A 12,808-nucleotide genomic window follows, 5' to 3' on the forward strand; every position below is an offset into this window, starting at 1 on the left:
CTGTACAAACACAGATGACACAGTGCAAATCCCACATAGCTTGCAATCTACAGAATTCAGGCAGGCAAAACCAAAACAAAATCACACATCGAGAGTCCAATATTTTAGCAGTGTAGAGTTTTTTTATGGTATTAATGTCTATTTGATGTATTACCACTGAAGGACGTGGAAGGATAAGTGATTTTAGGAGGAATTTGAACAGATGGGAAGTCTGACTAGAACATAAATAGTGGGAGGAAATTCCATGCATAAGGATGGCATGGAAGAAGAAACTTTAAAGACACCTACCTGGCTTTTTTTTTCTTCTTCAGTGAAATAATTTAAAATCTCTCAGAGAGCCATACACGTCCCCTCCCCACATAATGTCTTAGCTAGTGTATGGGTACCACTATCCTCTTATGGATGGAATGTCAGAACATCTCATAAGACTTAATACTGCTTTACCTAAAGATGATTCTCCTTTGGATCAAGTGGTAGTAGTTTGTGTCTTCAGATGAGAAGAACTTTCTTTAATTTTTTATCTTCATCTATGGCCCTTCATGGTGTGTGGAAAACTGATGACAGCGAATCTGTAAGATCTGTTATCCACCTTGAAGGTTTTTCAGGGGAAGAGTTCCTATGAGTACAATTTCTGTTTCCTTTATGGGCAAATGTTGATGTTAGAGGGAAAGTCGTCTTTATAATTATTCAGCACATATTATCTCTTTGGAGTCACTAAAGTCAGTAACAGAAAAATGTTCACTAAAATCATGTGACTGATTTCAGCTGTGCTGTGACTATTTGTTTAATAGTGTGGCAGCTTTATTGGAATGAATAGGCTTGCTTTCTGATTTAATATGTGAATGTTTGTTTATTTGTAATCATTGACCCTAGTGTAGGGAGAGACTTTCTTAATGAATTGTTTTATCCTGTAAGGACATTTCTGATTAAGTTTTAAGTAACTATGTAAAATGAATTTAACTGTTTAAATAGGCAATGAGATTAGCATGAGGATGTAGACTGCCATGATGTCTGTCTGGAGTGGCTCATGATTGAGAGTGCCTATCTCAGGGCAGGCTCAGGCTGTCAAAATAGGGCAGACACCCCAAACTGATGGTATGTTCTATAATTAAATTTCACTAAGCCAGTGACTAATGTGAACTCCTGGATCACTGTAACAGTCTTACCATGGAGTCACAGATAGTCCCCGTAGACTCTCCATTCTATCTTGCAGTCCATTTTCTCTCTGATTGTTATGTTTCTGTGGATAAATAAATAATACTTTGTTTTGAAGAAGGTGTCTATCACTTGCATTTTCATACAGATCACCGCTCCTGAAGGGAAGTTTCGGGCAGGTGCCAAACTTTGTTGAGCTAGCTAAGGAAACAAAGTTGATAAAGCAGGGTACTGTAACCTAGAGACCCAGTCTAAAAGTGGGGTGAATCACAGGATTCCAACCTGAGAGACAGAGGTACAGCTAATCCTGAACCATGACTTTTTGTTAATAAAAATCAGTGGGGGTCCTGCTGCAAGTTATATTGGAAGGGAGGTCTAATTAGGTGCAAAGGGAGGAGTTGCATTATACATTAAGTGCCCAATTCTGCAACCTGGACTCACAGGTGGTCCCATTTACCTTATGTATTTGAAATATGAAGAAATAAACAAAATAGGGAAGCTAAGGCAAAGAGGTGAATTTTATACCAGATATCATATCAGTGACCCCTCTCTTGGCTGTGCTAGAGCTGATATAGCCAAAGTTGTATTCCAGTGAGCTTCCAACTCCAATCCTTGTGCACCTCTCCATAAGAGAGACTTCATTTAAATGAATGACCCTTTAAATAGAAAGGTTACTTCATTTGCATAGAATATACAATCTCAACTGCACAAATTCTAAACTCCTACACCTGATCTAAAGCTTACATGCAATAGTTCAAACATACTGTAAGAGGTGTAGGCTAACTGAAAGAACTCTGATGAGTAAAGTCTGCTTTTGCATCAACACCTATTTAAGGTGTGTTTGCTACTCCCTTTAAAAAATGAAGTTACTCTAGTTAGAATGATGTTCAGTCCTTGAAGGATTGACACTCCATTCGAGCCGTTCAGATTTGTGAGCTCTCTGTGGAACAGTTGGACTGTGGAGATTAGTGTGCAGTTTACGAAAATAAATGCCTGCAGTTATGCATACCAGATGAACATGAATTATTAAATGAAAGAAATACAATCCTCAAGTCCTAGACAATATATCTTAATCACAACTGTATGTAGAATAAGTAGTATGACCGAGATAGTCAAAGCTAGAAACTAAAGGTCACGTGTAGGTTGCCCAGCTAGCTGATGTACTCTTAGGTCACTCATCTCCCATGACTGAAAGAAAATCATTGCAACAGGTGGCAACAGCTGCTTTCTAGACTAGAGTAGCTGCAACAAGAGAATGACCAGGGCCGGCTCCAGGCACCAGCCCACCAAGCTTGTGCTTGGGGCGGCACCTGGAGGGGGGCGGTACTCCGGCTCCGGCCGCCGGGGAGAGCGGAGCCGCAGCGGGCTCGCCGCCCTCCCTCGGCGCTCTGGCCGCCGGGGAGAGCAGGGCCGCGACCGGGCTAGTCACCCTCCCCACGGCGCTCCGGCCGCCGGGGAGAGCGGAGCCGCAGCAGGCTCGCCACCCTCCCCCGGCGCTCTGGCCGCCGGGGAGAGCGGAGCCCCGGCCGGGCTCGCCGCCCTCCTCCCGGCGCTCCGGTTGGTCGGGGAGAGCGGCCCGTGGCTGGGCTCAGCTCCGGGGGGGGGAGGGCGACGGGAGGCTTTTTTGCCTGGGGCGGCAAAAAAGCCAGAGCCGGCCCTGAGAATGACTACACAGATATGTGAAAGTGCCTCAGGTTTGTCATGGTTCAAAGTATTTGAAATCCAGATTAATGTCAGAGTTCAATGACAGGCAGGTTTTGTAAATTCTGCTTTCATTAAAACTGAAATAGGGTTGCACTGGTGTAAATAAGAGCAGAATTTGGTCCTCTGAGTTTAAATTAAATATTCAGATAATATAATGCCTATAATAATATCTGGTCAGCATGGGAAACAATTTAAGGTTATGATTCAGAAAATTTATGACAAATAGTCAAGGCTGAGATTTTCAGATCATACTTTATAAGTCACATTTATAAAAAGTTTATAAAGGGCTAGACAGTGATCAATAGATATTAGAAACTTACTACAGGTATGAGTAACATTAGAGACTGTCAGCAGCACATTCGTGGTAGGTTTTATAGAGCTTATAAGCCATGGTTATTTGGCTTGGCTTATTAGATTCTAACAATTGATTAACCATTATTAAAACATCTATTAATCATTTATTAACCCTTCATAATTTTTTTCTAAATGTAACCTTAATATAAAATGTGATTTTTTTTTTTTCAAATCTTCCCTAAGAGAACTGGATGCTCAATTGCCATTAAAACTAATGGGAGTTTGGTATCCAAATCCCCTAGGTAACTTTAAAAATTTCAGTCCATGGCACATAGCAACACTTATATTAACATTGCCCAGACTTTTTCATTCTAAATGGTCATTTTCAGTTTCCTCAAAGTTTTAAATTTTGGGCTGAAATTTGATAATTTGCTCTCTGTCCCAGAATGATTTCTGTTCTGAACATTTCAGCAAAAACAGATGAGCCATTTTCAAGCATAGTAAATTACACGGTTGGAAAAATGCAGCTTTTCTACAAAATCAAAAGATCTGCAAAATGAAGGTGATAGAAACTTGACATTTGGCAGGGCCATAGCCTCTAGGACATGTGCTTTTCAGAGGTCTCGTGACCATTAGATCTGATTTGGCTGAGTTATAAGAGTTTAAAAAAACCATACTTCACACATGCACACTGTTTTTTGTTTCACAATATAAAGAACAATCTGCCAGTGTTCCATTCACATTGCACATGCATACGTAAATAAACCAAGTAGAAATTTCCATAAAAGCTATTTTCTATCACGCACATGCTGAAGTGCTTTGTTAAAATTGAACCTTAATCTCTCTGTATATTAGGCCTTGTCTAACCACAAATTTGCATTGGTTTAATTGAAATTGTTTTTAAAACTAATTTAATTAGTGCAAAAGGCTCCATGGACACTCTTATTTTGGTTTAAACCGGGCTTATTTTGGTTTACTTAAAGTCAGTTAGGAATTGGTTTAAGTTAAACTGAAATAAGCTACTCTTAAACTGAAATGAATGTCTATACAGCAGTTTGCATCAGTTTAACTAAATCAATTAAAAAAACCAATTCAAGTTATATCAATGCAGCTTTCTCATGTAGACAAGCCCATAGTTCCCCATCTCTAAAGTGAGGATAATAACACTGCCCTACCAAACAGGAAGTTGTGAGGCTAATTTTATTAATGTTGAGGCACTGAAATACTATGGTCATAAGAGCTTTTTTAATGTCAATTTTTTTGGAATATGATATAATAATAGTTTACAACTCAAGTACAGCAGTTTAAAATCTCATGTACTGTACAGTACAACATACTCCCAAAAATTTTTTCAAAAGCAGTTCTTGTGTGAGGTTGCCAATTTTGGTTGGCTGTATTCCTGGAGGTTTCATCACCTGACATAATCTTTAATTAAAGATTAATCTTTAATTCCTGGAGATTCCAGGCCAATCCTGGAGGGTTGGCAACCCTATATCTTGTCATCAGTGGACTGGAAGCTGAATATCACAGTTTCTATTCTAAATATTTCTAACAATAATTCTGTGGCAGAGGTCTGATTATCTTCTATTCTTTCCTGCTGACAGGAGGGCTTCATAGCAAACATCTTCTCTAGTTCAGGCCAAATTCAGCTTTCAATTCTGTTGATGTAACTTAGAGTCAAATTTGTCCTACCTTTTATATTGTCTGTCTTGTCCATATTTTCTCAAGGACCAGTGCAGCCTCAACATTATCCCAAGTCTGCTTCTACCAAAGTCAATGGGAGGGAGGTTTTTGTTTTTTTGTTTTGCATTCTTGCAATTTTGTGATTTCCTAGCCTCTGCATATCTTTACATGAAAATATATTTTCAGTACTCATTCAAATGAATATTGGTGATCTATTAAAGGTGGCAAGGGAGGGAAATGATTTTATGCTGCCTTTTTTTTTTTTTGCTTGTTCATGATGTATAAAGAAAGTCTGGGTTTCCCTGCCCCCACCCAAAACAATTCCCCCCGCACACACACTTATTTTAAATATAGTGAAAATAGCGCCTGGATGATTTTAAAGGACTAAATAAAACAGATTTAAATTAATGCAGATTTCATTGTTACTTTCTTTTGCAGTTTCCTGAGAATGAAGATTTTGACACTGTTTAATTTCATCCTTGCAAATTGTTTAATAATGGCCACTGGTAACTCGGTAAGTTTTACTAATTGCAGTCATATTTATAATGCCCTTGTTTATTTCTAACAGTGTAGGAGAGGTCAAGAATAAGTTACATTATTCTTATGTCTAAATTTTCCTCTAGTGATGGGTTAACTTCAAAAAGTTCAGAAGGATGGTTTGGAGGAGCACCCAAAAGTTTTGGCAATATAACAAACATCCAAATCAATCAGATTTCTTGGATCTGGAAATCTCCTGAGATTGAGCTTTGTGGGAGGAGACTTCTGTGGCAGTAATTCCTGTTGTGGTTGAGCTAGAACTACCACAAGAACAGCCTCTCAAATTCCTATATTCTGGCACTTCCATTTCTAGTTCTGGTTGAAAGTTAGAAGGGTGGAAACAAATGTAAATTAAATCAAATGAAGGGGGAAAGTCTAGGTTTTTTTCATTTCTGTGCAAGTTCACTGACTGCAGTGGGAAAAAATCATTACAGTAGCATGAAGTCCATTTTCTTTTAGTTTTCAGTGGGAAGTTTCTGGACTCTGGCTGACTGTGAAGTGAATAAACTGGGAGTACTCTAAAACTTATCCCAGGGTTTTCACCACTTCAAGGATGCATACCGTTTCATCTCATTAAAGTCCTCAAAAAGAGGAGAATACAAATGAACAATTCAATGAAAGATCCTTTCAGTCCTTAGCCTAATTTAAAGTAGTATTTTACTGGAAGGATGTTAGTTCCTCAAGAGTTACAAAATGAAGAAGTAGGGTACATGTGCATATTAATAGCAACAACTGGGTTAAATATGGAACAATGTGTCCAAGAATAGAGCTGTCAGCAGCCCTTGAATAATTGCTTCTAAATGTATAGTATAAACAATTGTAGTCAGTAAAGCAGACAAAAGAAGCTATATTCAATCTGGTTTAAATCAGTGATATTACTATCCACTAGAGACAGAGCCACAATCAAATAACATTTCTCTAATTGTTATAGTATCATAATATTTTTACTTTCATTCATGTATAGACTAAAGAAAGGAAAAGGAAAAGCAATCTGTTTTTGCCAAAGATTCTTGTACTATATGCTTGGGGCCAGAGTCACCATTTCATTACTCTACTTTTACACTGGTGTAACTCCAGTGATTTTAGTGGAGTTATCCTGGGTAAAAACTGGAGTAACAGGCCCCTAATCCACACATCTGAGAGCCAGGCTAATCCACATTAAAGTTATAGAACTGGTCTGTGATTGTCCCCATGGGGAATAGGTCTGGTATTCCAGATATGAGACCCTTATTATTGCTGTTCATCAGCAAAGCCTTTTAGGTCCTGTTTGGAGTTCAGCGAAAGAGAGACCAAAAACCCAAAGTTAGTACTGTTCATTCATAGCTAAACAGATGTTGTTTTATTCTCTGTTTCTGGTCAGTCAGTTTCTTATTATGGTACCAGTTGTCCAACACTGCTGATAGGCACCTAGAATCCACCAAGATAGGGATCTTTGGTCTCTTGTATCAAGGGTATTTTTACATAGTGTATTCCAGTTTCTATTGTACCTGGCTACACAAGGTGCAAAGCAGTGGAGATTATTCAGGCTCTGTGTTGGTCTTTCACTTTCGTGAGCTCTAAATTCACTTGCAAACATTTAAAGTAAATGAAAAGAAAACTTCAGTTTAAAATGCAAAGTTTAGAATAACAGTATTTAGAGACTTAAAATATCTTAAAATGACACTAAGTAATTTAGACTCAAAATAAGTGATGGACCTCCATTTGGTTATGTTCTCAAGATTTGAATTAATCTCTCCCCCCCGCCCCACCCAAAGACTCTTCTGTATTATCAAGATTATATAAATAAACATTAACTTCTGATTATTGCTAATTTTCTAGGAATTTTGGTTAAGTGATTAAATTAAGGACTAAGAGTCAAGGGTTCTGGACTCTGCCAGTGACTCGCTATGTGACCTTGGGCATATTATTTAACTTTCTATGCCTCGGTTTTTCCATCTGTATTATTATTTATTGCTTGTATTATCATAACACCTCAGAGATCTGGTCTAAGACTGGGGCTCCTTTGTGCAAGGTACTGTACAAACACAGAACAAAAAGACAATCCCTGCCCCAATCTAAGTATAAGACAAGAGACAGTAGAGATACAGACAGACAAAAGGGGAGTACAAGGAAACAATGAGAATATTAGTCATCCTCAGAGGCTGTGGTCTCAGCATACTAGCAGCCTACCATTGTCAATTTTTGTGTAGGCATCACAGCAAAGAAAAGTTTTAAATAGGGATTTGAAGGAGAACAATTATGTGGGTTTATGGATGTTTATAGGGAGCTCCTTCCAAGTGCGAGGGGCAGCATGAGAAAAAGCACAAACGTGTTTGTTTGAAAATTTAACAAGAGGGAATGGAGGCTGATATTATGGGCTGATCAGAGACAAGAGTAACCTTTTGACATTGAATGAGAGATAAGTGTGTGTGTGTGGGGGGGGGGTGGAAATAGGCCATGAAGGGCCTGAAAGTGAAGATAAGTAGCTTATTTTTATACGATAGAGAAGGGGGAGCCAATGAAGGGATACAAAGAGATAGAACATGGTCAAAACAATGGACTTGGAACATGATCTTTGTAGCACCATTCTGAATGGATATGACTGGGACAAGACTGCATTTCTCAAGGCCAGAGAAAAGGATGTTGCAGTAACTGAGACATGAAATTATGACAGCCTAGATGAGAGTTTTAGCTGTGAGAATTGATAGGAAAGGCCATATCTTAGGGTATGTCTACACTACGGGATTAATCTGAATTTACAGAATTTGATTTTTTGCAACCGATTGTATAAAGTCGAGTGTATGCAGCCACACTAAGCACAGTAATTCGGCGGTGTGTGTCCATGTACCGAGGCTAGTGTCGACTTCCGGAGTGTTGCACTGTGGGTAGCTATCCCATAGTTCCCGCAGCCACCTCCGCCCATTGGAATTCTGGGTTGAGATCCCAATGCCTGATGGGGCCAAAAACATTGTTGCGGGCGGTTCTGGGTACATCCTCCCCCTCCCTCCAGGAAAGCAACGGCAGACAACCGTTTCGCGCCTTTTTTCCTGGGTGAACAGTGCAGACGCCATACCATGGCAAGCATGGAGCCCGCTAAGCTCAAGACAGCAGTCATGAACATTGTAAACACCTCACGCGTTATCGTGCAGTTTATGCTGAACCAGAACCTGCAAAACCAGGTGAGGAGGAGCAGGCTACGGCAGCGGAGACGAGAGTGATGAGGACATGGACATGGAATTCTATCAAACCGCGGGCCCCGGCGCTTTGGAGATCATGCTGTAAATGGGGCAGGTTATAGCCGTGGAACGCCGATTCTGGGCCCGGGAAACAAGCACAGACTGGTGGGACCGCATAGTTTTGCAGGTGTGGGAGGATTCCCAGTGGCTGCAAAACTTTCGCATGCGTAAGGGCACTTTCATGGAACTTTGTGACTTGCTTTCCCCTGCCCTGAAGTGCCAGAATACCAAGATGAGAGCAGCCCTCACAGTTGAGAAGCGAGTGGCGATAGCCCTGTGGAAGCTTGCACGCCAGACATCTACCGGTCAGTGGGGAATCAATTTGGAGTGGGCAAATCTACTGTGGGGGCTGCTGTGATGCAAATAGCCAAAGCAATCGCTGAGCTGCTGCTACCAAAGGTAGTGACTCTGGGAAATGTGCAGGTCATAGTGGATGGCTTTGCTGCAATGGGATTCCCTAACTGTGGTGGGGCGATAGATGGAACCCATATCCCTATCTTGGCACCGGAGCACCAGGGTAGCCAGTACATAAACCGCAAGGGGTACTTTTCAATGGTGCTGCAAGCACTGGTGGATCACAAGGGACATTTCACCAACATCAACGTGGGATGGCCGGGAAGGGTTCATGACGCTCGCGTCTTCAGGAACACTAATCTGTTTAAACGGCTGCAGCAAGGGACTTACTTCCCGGACCAGAAAATAACCGTTGGATGTTGAAATGCCAATAGTTATTCTTGGGGACCCAGCCTACCCCTTAATGCCATGGCTTATGAAGCCATACACAGGCAGCCTGGACAGTTGTCAGGAGCTGTTCAACTACCGGGTGAGCAAGTGCAGAATGGTGGTAGAATGTGCATTTGGACGTTTAAAGGGTCGCTGGCGCACGTTACTGACTCGCTCAGACCTCAGCCAAGCCAATATTCCCATTGTTATTGCTGCTTGCTGTGTGCTCCACAATCTCTGTGAGAGTAAGGGGGAGACCTTTATGGCGGGGTGGGAGGCTGAGGCAAATCGCCTGGCTGCTGATTACGTGCAGCCAGACACCAGGGCGATTAGAAGAGCACACCAGGAAGCGCTGCGCATCAGAGAAGCTTTGAAAACCAGTTTCATGACTGGCCAGGCTACAGTGTGAAAGTTCTGTTTGTTGAAAACCCGGCCCCTCGATTGACTCATTCCCTGTAAGCAAACTACCCTCCACCCTTCGATCACAGCTTGCTTTCAAAGGAAATAAAGTCACTATCGTTTAAAAATCATGTATTCTTTATTAATTGATTATAAACATAGGGAGAGAACTGACAAGGTAGCCCGGGTGGGGTTTGGGAGGAGGGTAGGAGGGAAGGAAAAGGCCACTAAAAAAGTTCAGTATAATGACAGCCTTTTGGTTGGGCTGTCCACTGGGGTGGAGTGGGAGGGTGCACGGAGCCTTCCCCCCCCCACCCCCCGCGTTCTTACACATCTGGGTGAGGAGGCTATGGAACATGGTGAGGGGGGAGGGAGGTTACACAGTGGCTGCAGCGGCACTCTGTGATCCTGCTGCCATTCCTGAAGCTCCACCAGATGCCGGAGCATGTCCGTTTGATCACGCACCAGCCCCAGCATTGCAGCCTGCCACCTCTCATCTTGAGTGTCCCTCATGACCTCATGTTCACTGGCATCTTTCCTGTACTTTGATACTGTGTCCTTCCACTCATTCAGATGAGCTTTCATTGCGGGTGGATTCCATGATTTCAGAGAACATTTCGTCTCGCGTCCTTTTTTTTTCGCCGCCTTATCTGAGATAGCCTTCAGGACGGAGGAGGGAGGCTTGAAAAATTTGAAGCTGCGGGAGGGAGGGAAAAAAGGTAGAGAAGTATTTAAAAAGATACATTTTACAGAACAATGCTTATACTCTTTCACGGTGAACAACACTATTCACATTACATAGCACATGTGATTTCGGTACAAGGTCACATTTTGCATCTTAATATTGAGTGCCTGCAGCTTTGATGTTAGAGAGCACAGATGCAGGTCCGGGCAACAGAATTCGGCTTGCATGCGGCCATGGTAAGCCACTGTCTTTCGGCTCCTTTCCCACATACCAAGCAAAGCCTGTTGAGTGCTGAGGTTTTCCTGTTAACGTGCAGCAGCAGAAACCAAACTAACCACCCCCCATCCAATTCTCTGGGATGATCGCTTTACCCCTCGCCCCACCGTGTGGCTGGTATCAGGGAAGATCCCTGCAGAAACCAAACTAACCCCCCCCCCCTCCAAGTCTCTGGGATGATTGCTTTACCCCTCCCCCCACTGCATGGCTGGTATCAGGGAAGATCCCTGCTAGCCAAACGCGAAAAGCTCAGCGCCAATTTCCCCGCCCCCCCCCCCTTTGGCTAACTGCAGGGAAGGATTTCTTTTCAGCCACAGGCAAACAGCCCAGTAGGAACGGTCACCTCTGTCCCCTTAATTAAATTCCCATATTTCATCCAGGTTACCATGAGCGATATCACTCTCCTGAGGATAACACAGCGAGATAAAGAACGGATGTTGTTTGAATGCCAGCAAACACCAGGACCATACGCTGCCAGGCTTTGTCATGCAATGATACCAGATTACTTGCTACTAGCATGGCATGGTCAAGTCTCCTACCATGGAGGACGGAATAAGGCTGCACTGCCAAGAAATCTTCTGGAAAGGCTTTTGGAGTACCTCCAGGACAGCTTCATGGAGATGTCCCTGGAGGATTTTCGCTCCATCCCCAGACACGTTAACAGACTTTTCCAGTAGCTGTACTGGCCACGAATGCATCCCAAGTCTTCAGGGGAAATTAATCATTAAAAAATGCTTGCTTTTAAACCATGTTTTATATTTACAAAGGTACACTCACCGGAGGTCCCTTCCATGGCCTCATTGTCTGGGGGTTGGGAGGGTACTTCAGTCAGGCTGAGAAAAAGATCCTGGCTGTTGGGGAGAACGGAGTGCTGTGTGCTCTCCGCAAGCTCGTTGTCATCCTCCTCCTCCTCATCTTCCCCGTCCACAGAATCCTCAGGCATGGCTGAGATTACCCCTGTCTCGGAATCCACGGTCAGAGGTGGGGTAGTGGTGGCGGCCCCCCCTAGAATTGCATGCAGCTCAGCATAGAAGCTGCATGTCTGCGGCTCTGACCCGGAGTGACCATTTGCCTCCTTTGTTTTTTTGATAGGCTTGTCTAAGCTCCTTAACTTTCACGCGGCACTGATATGAGCGCCTATTGTGGCCTCTCTCCATCATGCCCTTGGAGATTTTTTCAAAAGTTTTGGCATTTCGTCTTTTGGAACGTAGTTCTGCTAGCACTGAATCCTCTCCCCATATAGCGATCAGATCCAGTACCTCCCGTACGGTCCATGATGGTGCTCTTTTTCGATTCTCGGACTGCATGGTTACCTGTGCTGATGAGCTCTGCATGGTCACCTGTGCTCTCCACGCTGGGCAAACAGGAAATGAAATTCAAAAGTTCGCGGGGCTTTTCCTGTCTACCTGGCCATTGCATCCGAGTTCAGATTGCTGTCCAGAGCGGTCACAATGGTGCACTGTGGGATAGCTCCCGGAGGCCAATACCATCGAATTGCGGCCACACTAACCCTAATTCAAAATGGCAATATCGATTTTGGCGCTACTCCCCTCGTCGGGGAGGAGTACAGAAATCGATTTTAAGAGCCCTTTATTTCGAAGTAAATGGCTTTGTTGTGTGGACGGGTGCAGGGTTAATTCGATTTAACGCTGCTAAATTCGAATTGAACTCATAGTGTAGACCAGGCCTTAGAGGTGTTTTACAGAAAGAATCTGTACGATTTAGACATAAATGGACATGAGTAGTCAGAGATGTCAGAGTCCAAGATGATGCCCTGGTTATGGATTTGAGTGGACAGGTAGAATGGTGGTGATGTCCTCAATGATCAAGAAAGGAGATAGCAAGAAGGATTTTCTGGAAAGGGAAAGGAAAAGATTAAGAACTCTGTTCTAGCCATGTTGAGCTTGTGCTGACAGATATGAGGAGATGTCACCAAGCATAAGAACTTCTTGGACCAGATCCTGGGCCCATGGGTGTTCTAGGCTGCCAACACTTCCACATCACCATCGGAAGCTCAGGCTGGGTTTCTGCTAAGGAAGTCTGTGAAGCTGCATGCTGCAGGATGTGCACCCAGAAGGGCCTGAGTGGTAGCCCCCCACAGCCCACTGATTGGCTCATGCTGGTATATAAACCAGGA

At 43.0% G+C, this 12,808-nt stretch overlaps 1 protein-coding gene across 1 annotated transcript in view; it reads left to right on the forward strand.

The window, feature by feature from the left end:
* FGL1 (fibrinogen like 1) overlaps positions 1–12,808 on the forward strand; it is a 47,937-nt gene that overhangs the window by 10,285 nt on the left and 24,844 nt on the right. Inside the window, exon 2 of the mRNA XM_029910699.1 lies at positions 5,275–5,350. Within this exon, the coding sequence (XP_029766559.1) occupies positions 5,275–5,350 (76 nt within the window). The remainder of the gene's footprint in view (positions 1–5,274; positions 5,351–12,808) is intronic.

Source organism: Terrapene carolina, unplaced genomic scaffold (assembly GCF_002925995.2).
Source record: "Terrapene carolina triunguis isolate 2854851 unplaced genomic scaffold, T_m_triunguis-2.0 Scaffold66, whole genome shotgun sequence".
NCBI classification, from domain to species: domain Eukaryota; kingdom Metazoa; phylum Chordata; order Testudines; family Emydidae; genus Terrapene; species Terrapene triunguis.